Below are 13,784 nucleotides of genomic sequence, written 5' to 3'. Positions count from 1 at the left end.
GACCAGGCTGGCCTTAAACTCAAAGATCCACCTGCCTCTGTCTCCTGAGTGCCGAGATTAAAGAAAGGTGTGTGCCACCACCTCTTGGCTTAATAATAAAACTTCCAAAGGCCACATACCCCTGGGACTCTGGGAGGCAGTGGTGAGTTCTGCTGCCAGGTGGCTTGTTTTCATTCAAGCAGGTGCGCCACGAACACAGGGTGTTTTAGATCTGTATCAAGGAACACAGCGATGGAAGCCTCCAAAACGCCAGGGAACTTGTCTCAAAGTTGGCCCCATGGATACGGAAAGGGAAATGCACTGTGTGATGTGACTATAGTCTGAAGGTTTCCAGACAGGCCAACTAAGCCTCAGCTATCTATCTAAACTCAACCTAAGCCAGTCATCAAACCTGAACTAAATTGAAACTATCTATCAAACCAAAGCAAGTGCTCTCTCCTTTCTGTCCCAACTGCTGATAAAAGAAAAAGAGGCTTGGGGAAACACCTCGGCTAACATAAAAGACACAAGAAACAAAGTGTTTCTGGTAGTGCCATCATGAAATCCATCACTTTGTATGCTGACTTTTAAAACTGATAAAAAATTAATTTAAAAAATGAGGACACAAGAAACAGGAAGCAGCACGTTAATACCGGGTTACTTGCCTGGTCCGGCAAAGAGTAAACACAGCACCCCTCCTTGTGTGAGTGCCCCATGTCTTCACTGCGCACCTGCCAAGTGCGTCACCCAACGAGACCACCAATACTTCAGTGTCTTGAGGAGGCCCTAGTGTGGTTGGGGAGTCACATGTGTTTAGCTGATGGCATGGACTGGACACACACACCAGAACCTTCCTGTAGTGGTATATCATTTGTATTTTGATAAATAAATCTTGTCTGAAGATCAGAGGCAAAGCTACATACAGTCACTAGAGGTCAGGTAGTGGTGGCACACACCTTCAGTCCCAGGATCTGGGAGGCAAAGTCAGATGGATTTCCCAGGCCACCCTGGGTTACACAAGATAAATATAGAAACAAATCCAGGTGATGGTGGCTCACACCTTTAATCCCAGCCCTAGGGAGTCACACACCTTTAATTCCAGCACTAGAGGGAACGTAAAATGGGAGGAAAGAAGGGCTTAGTCTGCTTAGTTTTTCAGTCACTCAGCCGTGGTAGAGGTAAGACTTCTCTAGTGGCTGCTTTGCTTTTATGGTTTTCAGGTTGAACCTCAACTTCTGTCTCTGGGTTTTTATTATTCATGCTACACTTTCCCTTAAATCAAGGGTCCATGAGTAACGCCTTTCATATATCCGAACAGTAATTAGCAGGCTCAGGGTAGTACAAACTTTAAGTTATAAATCCAGACAGATCAACTAAATCTAATCTAAAAGGAAAAGTTCTATAAGTAAGTGGCATAAAAGTTATGTCCACTTAAGGTGTTTATTTGTATTCAAAAGGTAAATTAAAGCATCTTGCTGTGGGACAATCTTTGCACACTGTAAATATGTATTAGTCTCATTGGTTAGTAAAGTGCTGACTGGCCAATAGCTGGACAGGGAGAGATTTAGAGGGAGAACCAGGCTAGCAGGACACTGGGAAGAAGGGTAGAGTCTGAGGAGAAGAGAGAGAAAAAAAGAGAGACACAGATGAAGGAGATGAACATGCAGTTCTGAAAGGTACAGTCACGTGACAAAAAGTAAATAAGAAATATGGGTTAATTTAAGCTGTAAGAGCTAGGTAGTAATAAGCATAAGCTATTGGCTAAGCTTTTATAATTAGTAAGAAGTCTCTGTGTGGTTGTTTGGGAATTGGTTGGTGAGACAGAAAAGTCTGCCTACAACATTTAGGAAGACAATGGCTCCTAATGTATCCAAAAACTAATTTTGTGAACTACTATAGTTTACAATAAACGTGAATAAGTTGCACCAGTACAATGAGACAAGGAGAATGACTGTCACATGACACACAATATGTATTTGCTAAATTAATGAACTGATGAAAGTATTACGATTTATCATGTTACTTTTTCTATTTATTATCAAGCTTCTAGTCCTTATAATCCCTCGCCCTCAGATGGCGGTGGTCCCAGAGACTGACCCTGGGGCCTCATATATAGCAGGCAAGCACGTTACCATCTGAGTTATATCCCCAGTCTGTAACTTTCTCTATAGACTTCTAATAAGAAAGACAGTTGACATTTTTTAAAAAAATCAATTTAGGACAGGTATGGTGGCCCATTCCTTTAATCCCAGCATTTGGGAGACAGAAGCAAGAAGATCTTTGTGAGTTTGAGGCCAGCCTGGTCTATATAACTATTCTGGGCCAGCCAGGGCTACAGAGGGAGATTCTGTCTCAAAAAAAAAACAAAAAACAAACAACAAGCCAGGCAGTGATGGCACACGCCTTTAATCTCAGCACTTGGGAGGCAGAGGCAGGCGGATCTCTGTGAGTTCGAGACCAGCCTGGTCTACAAGAGCTAGTTCCAGGGCAGGCTCCAAAACCACAGAGAAACCCTGTCTAGAAAAAAAAATAACAAAAAAAAAAAACAAACAACAAACAAAAAAACCAAACGAACTAAAAACAATGACAACAAAAACCTGTAAAAAGTTTTGCTGCCCAGGCCTAATAATCTGAGTTTGATCCCCAGGTCCAAAATGGTAGAAGAAAAGAACCTGCTACCACGAGTTGTCTATTGACCCTCACTGTGCGCTCTCGCTCTCTCTCTCTCTCTCTCTCTCTCTCTCTCTCTCTCTCTCACACACACACACACACACACACAGAGAATAAATAAAAATGCAAAAAAAGTAGAATAGCTACAGTTAACAACGATAACAGAATATTTCAAAAAAGATAATGGAAAGGATTTGTAATGTTCCTAACACAGGACACGTCAGTCATTGGACCCTGATCATGATGTATAGCGCACGTGTATTGAAATTCCACATTCTGTCCCATCAGTACACACAGCTACCATGTGTCATGTCTACTGAATCTTTAACACTTACACCTTAATAATGTCTGATCCCTACTCAGTGTATCATGGAGGTGATACACAGAATGGCTCCAGTAAACTCTAAGAAATGTATTGCTTTACAACTTAAAATTACAAACCATGAGACGTCTTCACAGCATATGGCCAAGTTTATACGATCACCCCAGGAGAATAATTCAGTTTCATAAAAATGCAAATCTAACAGTAGTGCATTAATTCGTGCCCACTCTGTCTCTCAAGACAGTCATCAGGGACCTCCCACATGAAATCAATATGCAGACATCTATTTAACTTTATCACCGGCTCACTGAGTAAATATCACACTCTAGACCACTTAGGTGAGCGATACTCAGGCAAATAGCAAATGTAAAAAGCAGGCTGGTGGTGTCAAGCCATTAACAAATCAATCGATAACTGTTCCCTGGTTTTGGCCTAACATCTGCAGAGCAAATTGTTAGCCAGCTGCTGCGGTGGAATCTGGGTGCAGCAGGGGATCCCCTCTTCCTCTAAGAGAGGCTCTTGGGGAGACCATTGGTCAAAGAAAGACAAGTGTGCTTCCTGAAACAAACTCCTTTATCACCAAAAAGCCTAAAACCTCCGAGAACCACATTGGGAGACGGTACTGTTTTCCACCACGCCTAAATCCCAGGCAGTATTCAAAACCCTGGAGTGCACGAAATAACACACATGGAGTAAATGGTTCAATCTTCCACACCACTATTCTTACTGCCTTTGCAATGAGTCTTTTTAACATTTTCTAGGAACTACACATAGTCACAGACATCTAATCTTCCTTAAGTGACCAAGGGTGGCCCAACTTTCTGCAATGAATTCAACTTCTTTTTCATTAAGCGTGATATGAGCTGTTTGATCTCACATCCATGACGTCAAGCCCCCAATGTCATTTTTTTTTAACATTAATTTCACGGTTAGTGCTACACCTGTCTCCTTCACGCGACACATAGCCAAGATCTTCTACTACACCTGGGGTCACTTATTGGCCCTGTCTGTTGAAAGACAGTGAACAGGAAATGAAGAGAGGAAGTCCAGCTGCTTGAGTCAAAGTCATGACTGCTTCCGTAAGTTATAGCACAGGACAAATCCTGTGAACAGAGTGTCACAATTATCAGCACAGCTCAGAAGTCCCGCCTCTTTCATTTTGCTGGGTCCAGAGGCAACAGTGAAAGACTCTACACAGAGTGTCCTAAGTGAGGCTACTGATCATGACTGGGAGAACTGAAGGCGTTCTTAGATTGGAACAGACCAAATGTCTGTCTCGCTGCTAAGGGGTGGGAGGAAGGGGAACCTCTCTCCTCTTTCTCTTGCCTGTGACGTGATCTAGGGGGAAAATATGAGCATTTGTTGTCAGATGTGGAAGTTAACATTGGCTTTCACACACACGCATGCCGGCCTGCTCTGTGTCTACTTTCCTGTCTTCCTGGATGGAAGGTTTAGTCTCCGCCTCAAAATGGCCCTCACAAGAACCAGGTTTTTAAAAGTCGGGCTAGAGACCTGCTCTTCCTGTGAAGGGCAGCTTTTCTTCCTCCCTTTTTCTTCCTTTCCATGGCAACCTTGCCCCTCCCTTCTCTGTCCCGATGATAAATGTGGATTCAACGAAATGACCCACAAAGAACATGAAAAAAATCTACCCATAATGCTCAGCACAGACTGAATTCACCATGCCCTTATCGCAGGAACAAACTGCATGTCCCTGGTTAACGGCCAGGCTGCAAGAGACAAGTTGCAACACACCTGTGGCTTGTCACCAGCCCCAGCACCCTGACAGAAAACCATGTCGCACTTCCCACAAACTGCTGTGCCCCAGGTCTTACCCTGCCCAAGAGGTTGTCCTGAAGAAGTGTCTGTTGCAGCACCGGGGCCACATCCTCCAAGCTCAGGACATGGCAAAGGTCAGTGAGCTCCTCTTGACCCAGAGACCCAGTTCCCAGGGTGTCAAAACTGTCAAACAGCTCCTTGAGTCGGGCCTCGTGCTGGTCCTGCTCCACCTCATCCATCCCATAGCCCACAGCGCTCACCTGTGTGGGACAGAAAGGAGTACAGGTTGGGGCAGGTCACTTCTGGACACATGCATCTCTTCCAGCCCCATCAGCCACTCGGGACACTGCAGCAGGGCCCTCCTGGCCAATGTTACTCCCACACACATTAGCACCAGGGGCAAATCTGCAATGTTACAACAGAAGTTAGGCAGGGAGAATCTCAGCTCCTGTCAGATCACGGCCTGTCCATCAAACTCGGACCCAGGAGGGTTTCTCCCCTATCAGCCCAGAGGACTCAAGAAAGTGAAAGGCTACTTCTACCTGACAGTCAGGTCAGGTGAGATCATTGTCAGTGCCAAGTCACTGCAAGGTCAGAGCTGCCAGACAAGTCAGCAAGCTCCAGACAACCTGCCCCATGCTGGGACCCGAGGGGTGAGCCAGCTGACTATTTCCACCGCATTCAGCCGAGGTTCTCCCGCATCACAGCGACAACAGAGGCACTGGCTTAGCCACCCCGATTTACAGGGGACCAGAGCCTTTTACTCAAAAAGCAACTCAATTAGCCTTGCTGGTGCAATTACATGCAGTATGACAGGAAGGATTCCCCGAGGCTCTCTGTAATCCCAGGGTGCTCTAGGTAAATCTTCGTTGCCAAGAGAAAGGGCAAAACACCACTCCAACCTTTCCCGTGGAGAGGTCCTGAGGAGCCACCAGCTGTTTCTGAGAATTGAACAGCATCCCTGAACTCCACCACCTCCAGCAACTGGGCTTCATTCCTGGCAGCCCTGTCCCTACAGCTCTGATCCTCCTGGCCTCAGACTCTAGTTCCCGGGCTTCCACCATCCCTAGGAGCAGTAAAAACCTGAAGCCATCAAAAACTTAGAGTCATCTTCTGCTAAAACTAAAACCACACAATTCCAGGTATTTTACTTCAATCATAAGATGTTTCATAGGCCAGATGTGGTGGTGCATGTCTTTAAACCCAACACTTGGGAGGCAGGGGCTGGCGGATGGTTGGATTCAAGGCCAGCCTAGTTTACAGAACAAGTTCCAGGATAGCCAGGGCTACACAGAGAAACCCTGTTTCAATAAACCGGGGGGTGGAGGTGGGGGAGGATAAGATGTTTCTTTCCCTTCACATACAATAATCAATTTTTTAGTGTGCTGGATCCGGCCCAAATCCTGCGCACCTGGAAGAAACTTCATGATGCAATCAGTGGGTGTCAGACATAAGACATCCCCTTGGGAGGGTGACCTCAGCCATTTGCAATCAGGCTTTCAGCCAGCCCCTTTACTACAGAACACAGCACCTTCCACCAGGGCCTGGGGGTGCAGCTCCGTAGTACACCATGTATGCATGTGCGCAAGGCCCTGAGTTCAATCCCCAAAGAGCACTGATAGTAACAGCAGCACCTTTAACTCAACAAAGCCCTGAGTCAGAACTCTCAGTAACACAGAGACCAGGTAATTTAAGCTGCTACACATAGCTAGGACCCAAGGCAATGGAGCTTTCCGAAGCAATTCAGCGGTGCTCTAGGATGTTAGCTTTCTTTTCACAGACAACTGTCCAAAATATGACAAGGCCAGACAAAGCCATGACCTCCGCAGCTAGGTGACCTCAGATGGGCTGGAATGACGCTGCCACACAGCTAGCTCACTGTTAAAGAGGGCCATTTCCGAAAGCAGCATGGCAGGGTGTGGGTCTGGGCTCCTCGGCTTGGGAAGGTCTCCCCCAACAGCAACTTACTCCTGACTGAGGTGCAGCGGGCTCTGGCTGCCTTCCCAGGGTTGGTCTGCTGGGTTAACTAATCAGTATGTAAATGTTTTCAAAATATGTTGGGAGTGCTACATAAACAGCAGAGCTTCAGAAAAGAAACAGGAAGGTGTTAAACCAAGCCACAAAAGGAAGGCGCTCTGGCTAATTCACCAAAGCAGGCCAGTTAATTGTCAACTAAGACCTGCTGGGAACCCCCACGGGCTCTGGGATTTTCACAGCCCGAAGGCTCATTCTCATCAGTCCTCTGGGTTGTAATCTGACCGACTTTAGAAAAGCCAGCCAAGTCGACTTTCACGTGATTTCTGCATGCGTGTGTATAAACTCAAAAGTGAAAGCCTTCCAACAGTCCCCTCTTCAACATCATCTTCAAGGGTTAGTGATCTGTCTGTCTCAGCCAATAGAAGGGAGTGAAACTCACCATGTGCTGACAAGGCCCAGCCCTACCTGCTGCTTTGAGCCTGGTTAGCAAGCATGTCTGATTTCGGGAGGCCATTGGATTTTCACTAGATCAAACTTCCTTCATTTGAAAGCAGCTTTTCTTTCTTATCCCTGAACTTCAGCTCCCAGGTTCCCCAGACAGCGAGCATAAAGCTTAGGAGAACGTTCTTCCGACTGAAATCGAGGGTGGGTGTGGGAAGTAAGGGGTGAATGGAGGTGGGGTGGGAGGTGAGGGTGGGGCGGAAGGTGAGGGGTATGTGTGCATGGGGGTGAGGTGATGTGGGAGAAGGGAGGCTCCACCCCAGTGGGACAAGTGCTCCAGCTGCAGCATCCAGGAGATGTCATACACGGTGACAAGCTGTCAGTTCTCATCTGGCACCAAATGCATTTTTGCTGGTGATACAATCCTCCAAATGTTCATCTGTAATTTCCCGTGCAAGAATTTTTCCCCTCCCCACTTGCCAAGAAGAACGCAAGCATAGGGGCCACGATTTCTCCTTCATCATTGTCTTTCCTTCCCCCGCAAAATAACAATCCATCCTTTTGGCTGAGGGACTCAGTAAATGGGCTGACCTCATGTTATAGAGATGCCAAAATCAGCACAGACTGTTTCTGCACTGCCTTCTTTCACACACGTTATCTCCATCTCCCCCTTCCCCAGGGCACTTTCAGTGTTAGGCACAACCAAGAAGAAATACTACCAAACTGCAGTGACGTCATCAAAAGTAAAATTTGGTGCATTGGAGATGATGCCAAAGGAGTCGCAAACTACAGCTGCATTTTGTGGTGAAGAGACAGAACTTGGGAAGAGGATCTGTGCTGAAACACTTCTCAAGTCCCCTCATTTAGACAATGAGAATAACAACAGGCATCTGGAAGGGTTATTCTAGAACTAAGTAGGGCAAGCTAGTGGAAGTGGCTAGGTTCAGAGAAACCAGTCCAGGAGAGGCAACTGAAAATCAGGCAAGAAAATACCCGAGGCCTGGAAAGGAAGTGTGAGCTCAGGAGAGTAACTCAAGTCAGTCAGAAAGACTGACTTCAGAGCAGCCAAACTTGGAATGCCAGTGAGCAGTGGCTAAGAATGGGCCATCGATGTCACCCACAGGAACATCACTATATTATTAAGTGATGGTAGTAACAGACAATGCTTGGCTCCCTGAGCCTAAAACGGCAGATTACTGACAAATTTAACATCATGTAACTGCAGAAAGGCCAAGGCAGAGATGGGACCTCAGAAGGCATCACTACTAAGTTGTTGCCAGCATTTACAGTGAGCATGGCCTATGCCGAGTACTTTGTGATTCATATAATTTAATCCTCCTAATTCAGGGACACAGAGAGTATCACTTCAGCATTTCAAATGTAGAAACTGGGCCTTGGCAAAATTAGGCAACCTGTTCAAGGCCACAGCATTACGCTGGAGTGAAGCACGATTAATAAAAACTCAAAGGCGGATATTGGGGTTCAACCTGAAGGTCAGAAAAGCTAGTCACCGGCTCTTACCTCAACCTCAGTCTGAAATGGTGATCCTGCCTCCAGGAATCTCAGAATGAGACTGAGACTGTGAGCTGTCTCCTCCCGTTTTATCTTCTTCTCTAGGGCTGGGATTAAAGGCGTGCACCGCCTGGTTTCTACGGCAAACTAGTGTGGCTACTGGGATTAAAGGTGTGTGTCACCACTGCCTGGTCTGTAAGGCTGACCAGTGGGGCTGTTTTACCCTCTGATCCTCAGGCAAGCTTTATTGACTAAAATACAAATGAAATGCCTCTACAGTGGAGGAGGAGCTATGTTTTGACTTAGAGCGTGACCATTGTTACCCCTCAATCTGATACCTGCACATCGAAGCAACAGTGAAGGAATGACTGAATGGCATCCCTTTATGTGGCGGCAGGCGGGACAGAACTGAGAGAGCCTTGGACAGTCTTAGGCCACGCTCTTCCAAACTGGAATGGGCAGAGGTGGGGGAATCCCGCCTACCTCCATCTACTGATCAAATGAGTACAGCCTATAAGTCCCTAGGAATGCACAGATACCATAGGCACTCTCTCTTTTCTTGAAGCAGTGCTGGCTTTGAAGCTGAGAAGAAATACATTCTTATGTTAAGGTGACCGTGACCTTCAGTAACAGATACAGCTCGGGACTCACACATCATTCTGGGCCTTTCCCTGAAATGAATACTCAGTGTCCAATCTGGGAAGTCAGTGCTTTCCAGGCTCAGCAGACCCACGTCAGCAGCAGCGTTTCCTGCTGCAGCAGGAAACTTACAAAGTAAGTTTAGAATAGTAAATACTCCCCGAAGTTGCAAAGAACAGCTCTAGTTCAATGAAGACAGCCATAAACCTTGGTAAAGCTTCACGGAGGACCCTCCCAATCAGCCAGCCAGAAGCCTTTATGACTTCTTAGGAATAAAGGGGCCAGTGTGGGCAATATGCGGATGCTCTAACTAGGGATAGTTGAATAAAAGGTGGATGCATAGAGCGAGCAATCCAAACACTTATTACCCAATAACCATCCACATTGACAATGACTGGGAGCATCCTACTCACAAAGAGCCCTAAACAAGGCGAGGGTCACATGGCCAGGCCACAGACTCTGGCAGATACAGCTATCGCAGATATGTGCCACATGCCACTCCCTACTCGGCACCCTGCCACCCCACCCCCACCGATGACAACGGTGCCAACCGGGACTTCAAAAAAAGAAAATAGGTGGAGGTGGGTTTGAAGTAATGAAGTGTTGGGCTGGAGAGATGGCTCAGAGGTTAAGAGCATTGCCTGCTCTTCCAAAGGTCCTGAGTTCAATTCCCAGCAACCACATGGTGGCTCACAACCATCTGTAATGAGGTCTGGTGCCCTCTTCTGGCCTGCAGACATACACACAGACAGAATATTGTATACATAATAAATAAATAAATATTTAAAAAAATTATTAAAAAAAAAAAAAAGAAGAAGTAATGAAGTGTCTCACAGAAGGTCAGCATGAAATACACGTATAAACTTTCCCATACCAGGTTATAGCAAGGAGCATGTAAGAAGGGATGCCCAGCCAAGGTGGGTGTCCATTCTGGGCTGGAAGGAGTGAAAAGGGGACAAAATCTGGCGAGTGAAAACCAAATCATAAATAAGCACAAAACCAGAGTCCCTAACCCAGGCCTTTTATTTCCCTTCCAGATGGCCAGCAGCTGACCGGCTCTGTGGAATGTCTGCGCGCCCCTCCAGGTTCAACCTCTTTCCTTTCGAGAGTACCATAACAGATGCTTGCGGACCTGTGTTCAGACACAGCTGTTGGGGGTCCACAGCCCAGGCAGTGACCACCAAGTCACTCTTTTCGTTACTTCGGGGTTGCAGTGATGAACACAGACAAACCCTGCCTGCTAAGGCTTTTCGTGTGCACCTTTATTAGACCCCAATAATGCCCATGAGCAAATTAAAGTGTTCCTTTTTTCTTTCCTCTCTTCCACAAGCGTTTTTTACCAGCTGAAAAGATTTTCCAGGCTTAATCCTGTACCAATTTTAGTGTAAAGGGAAATAATAAGGAGAATACTCAAGTGAGGGACCAGCTCCAGGGTAAGCGGCGGCTCCCACTTTTACCTAAATCACTTCAAAACACTGCTTGCTGCTCAGCCGCGAACTGCCAAAGGCTCCTCCCTTTAAGCTGGAAACCCCACGCAGTACAGCATCACCAGGAACACAATGAGGTAGAGAGAAATGACAGCATGCCACTGAACAGGGGAAATTCACATTCAAATGAACTCGAAAGCTCGCTTTGCTAACCATATCCTAACATGCAATTGTGCTAAGGGCACCCTGTTAGCATTTATTCTCAGCCTAAACACACTTTAGCATTTTACTGTCCTGAACCCAGGCTTTTGTAACACCTAATAGCAGGTGGATTACCTAATCAGTTAAGGAGAAACAGCTTTGCACAACACAGACCCTGTAACCTACAATCAACCACTACAGTGAACTATAGGAGCCAAAAAAAAGTTGTTTGTTACTTTCTTTTCTAAAAATGAAAGCCTGAAACAGATTTCAATTTTTCCCTTTTTCTTTCTTTCTTTCTTTTTTGGAGGGGTTGGTTTTGCTTTTTTGGGTTTTTGTTTGTTTGTTTATTGAAATAGGGTTTCTCTGTCACTTTGGAGCCTGCCCTGGAACTCGCTCTTGTAGACCAGGCTGGTCTCAAACTCACAGAGATCCGCCTGCCTCTGCCTCCTGAGTGATGGGATTAAAGGCGTGCACCACCACCACCATCCAGCTCAGCTTTCATTTCTTGAGCTGTATTCACATAAGTTCATTTAGGATGGCTGAAGCTATGGACTCCCTAAGGCATGGGTGGAGAAGGGTTGTCCATGCACCTGCACATGGTATTTCACCAGTTGGGCTGGGGTATTAATATATAGATGCTTCTTGCCCTTTCCGCGCAGAGGGAGAGTCTAATTGCTTACACAAACTGCGGTAAAGAAGCAAGCTAATTGCTGATGAAGTTTCTAGTTTGCATAAATCCATAATGTTTTAAATTATCTTTTTTGTAAAAATAATTGGATAAGTACATCTTTTTGCAAGGTTCAGTGAGCCACCCCACAAGCCTCTGGCCAACAGATGCAAGATCAATAGCCAGAGTTCAAACTGCATTATTTATGGCTTACAAATGAGATGGCATCTATAAAAGTAAGCCTTCTGTCCGGCTCTGGTGACACCTGCCAAGCCTCTAGCAGTGGAAGACTCAGAAAATGTATTTTCATTATCAACATAAAATGGAAGTTTCAAGACCAGTGAAACGTTAGTTTAGAAAGCCATTTACAGTGACATTTAAAACAATTTATATGAACAACATTTGACTCATGATAAGAACACTGCCTATTAAATGAAGATTGGCTGTTCAGAATTCAGTGGAGCCCTATTCTTGTCCTGTGAGTTGACATCTTTTGATGTGAAGGACTGTTACATATCTAAAATGAAAAAAGAACTTGTGACATTCTGAGCAAGCACCTATTAAAATGACTGTGACATTTCAACGAGAGGACCACATACAGGGTGACTCCTCTTCTTTGCCCCAGTATCTGTGTTGGCCTTTGCTAAGGGCAATCCATTAGCTTTCTCAATGCTGCAGTTCGGAAGGCCTCTCTCTAAAGCACCAGAGAGCTGAGAAAATAAACAGGCTGCCAATAGCTCCTCTCCCCAGAGGTTCTCATCACCTCCCTATGAACACCAACCACAGACGAAGAGACCACACAAACTCCTCTCTCAGCCTGCCTGTAATGTCACCGGCAAACGGTCGGGGTATTTCACAGCTACTTTCAGTTCCACAGCGAGACATACTAATATTCCAGGCCAGCTTCCAACAGCCTATGCTACCACTGGAGAAGACATTAGAATTAGGCACACCGATACCCCCCAAATATTTCCTTGTGGTTTGTTAGGCCTCAGGAAGCATGTGAACAGATAAATTTATGCCAACATGATAGATATATCTGAGAGAAGCCGACTGAGAAATAGTTCGTGGTCTCAGGAGCTTAGCTCGGGTGCTAAGGCGAGGTTGAGAGGAGCGCCCTAAAAGCTACCGTGGCCGTCACGTCGACAACCGCACAGCCGGCACTGGTTGAGCTGCACGGAAAGCCTTCTCAAGACTTCCTCAACGACTGGAGGGGGGGGGGGTTCCCGGTGAGGGACGTCGAGGCCGGCTCATAATAGTTGCATGGGAACACGATCTCTGGCAGGGCGCTATTCCCAGCACTTGTCCCCTTTCATTTGCACCCTCGGGTCTGTCCGGGCTGAGGCTGGGAGCATCACCCCTTGCAGTCTCTCTGTTTCACAGAGAGCTTTTAGCGGAGGATGCTTTCCAACAGTTATCTTTTTCGGGGGAAGTGGGGGTGGTACTGCAGTGCCGACCCGAGCCTCGGATACTTCTTCCACACCTACACCCACTCCTCACTCCATTCCACACTCCTCTGCACTGGCGATCGAGTTTTCAGAACAAGTGTCAAAATGTATTGTCCCCCTTTCCGGCTAGCTGCACCCAAAAGTCTCTACCTGCACGGATCCCACGCACCTTCTAAAATCTCCACTTTTAGGACTCCAAACAGCCCTGCGTTCCCGGGAGGCGCAGGCCGACACCCAGGGGCTCCCCACGCAGGCTTCTGGATCTCGGGGCTGCCTGGGTGGCCTCGACCCACAGAACAAGAACCCTTTCTGCTTGCTCCCGGTCCTGCCGGATGCTGGAGCGAGGCACAGTAACAGCTTTCAGCTCCGGACTCCTCAGGTCTGGGAGGCGGAGGTGTGGCGGGAGGGCGGGCCAGTCCAGGTCCCTAGCAACCCGCGCGGCGTCCCCGCTCCACCTGCCCACCCACGGTCGCGGAGCTCACACGCCCAGACCGGTGGTCCGTCCCCGCCGGCCTCGCTTACCTTCCGTCGGCCTCTGGGGAGCGCCCGCGCCAGCTGCCTCCGGAGCTCTGCAAGGAAAGGGCGCTTTGTTAGGGCCCCGCTAGCGCCGCGACACCGAGCAGCCCGCGCCGCCGAGCCGGGCACGCGTCCTTCCAGAGGACGCGACTGGGGACCCGCGCGGGCGTCATTTCCATATGTAAGGGGCCAGCGCTCACAAAAGC

At 47.3% G+C, this 13,784-nt stretch overlaps 1 protein-coding gene across 2 annotated transcripts in view; it reads right to left on the bottom strand.

The window, feature by feature from the left end:
* LOC113456058 (ninein-like) overlaps nucleotides 1-13,784 on the bottom strand; it is a 42,024-nt gene that overhangs the window by 26,492 nt on the left and 1,748 nt on the right. For both annotated transcript variants that reach the window (XM_026778983.1, XM_026778981.1), the window contains exons 2-3: nucleotides 13,585-13,631; nucleotides 4,804-5,007 (exon numbers count right to left, since the gene is read on the bottom strand). In XM_026778983.1, coding sequence (XP_026634784.1) covers nucleotides 4,804-4,986 — 183 coding nt within the window. In that variant the 5' untranslated portion in view covers nucleotides 4,987-5,007; nucleotides 13,585-13,631. The remainder of the gene's footprint in view (nucleotides 1-4,803; nucleotides 5,008-13,584; nucleotides 13,632-13,784) is intronic.

The sequence above is a fragment of the Microtus ochrogaster genome, chromosome 1 (assembly GCF_000317375.1).
Source record: "Microtus ochrogaster isolate Prairie Vole_2 chromosome 1, MicOch1.0, whole genome shotgun sequence".
NCBI classification, from domain to species: domain Eukaryota; kingdom Metazoa; phylum Chordata; class Mammalia; order Rodentia; family Cricetidae; genus Microtus; species Microtus ochrogaster.
Note: the sequence above shows the minus strand (reverse complement) of the source record. Positions and strands in the feature narration are given on the sequence as shown.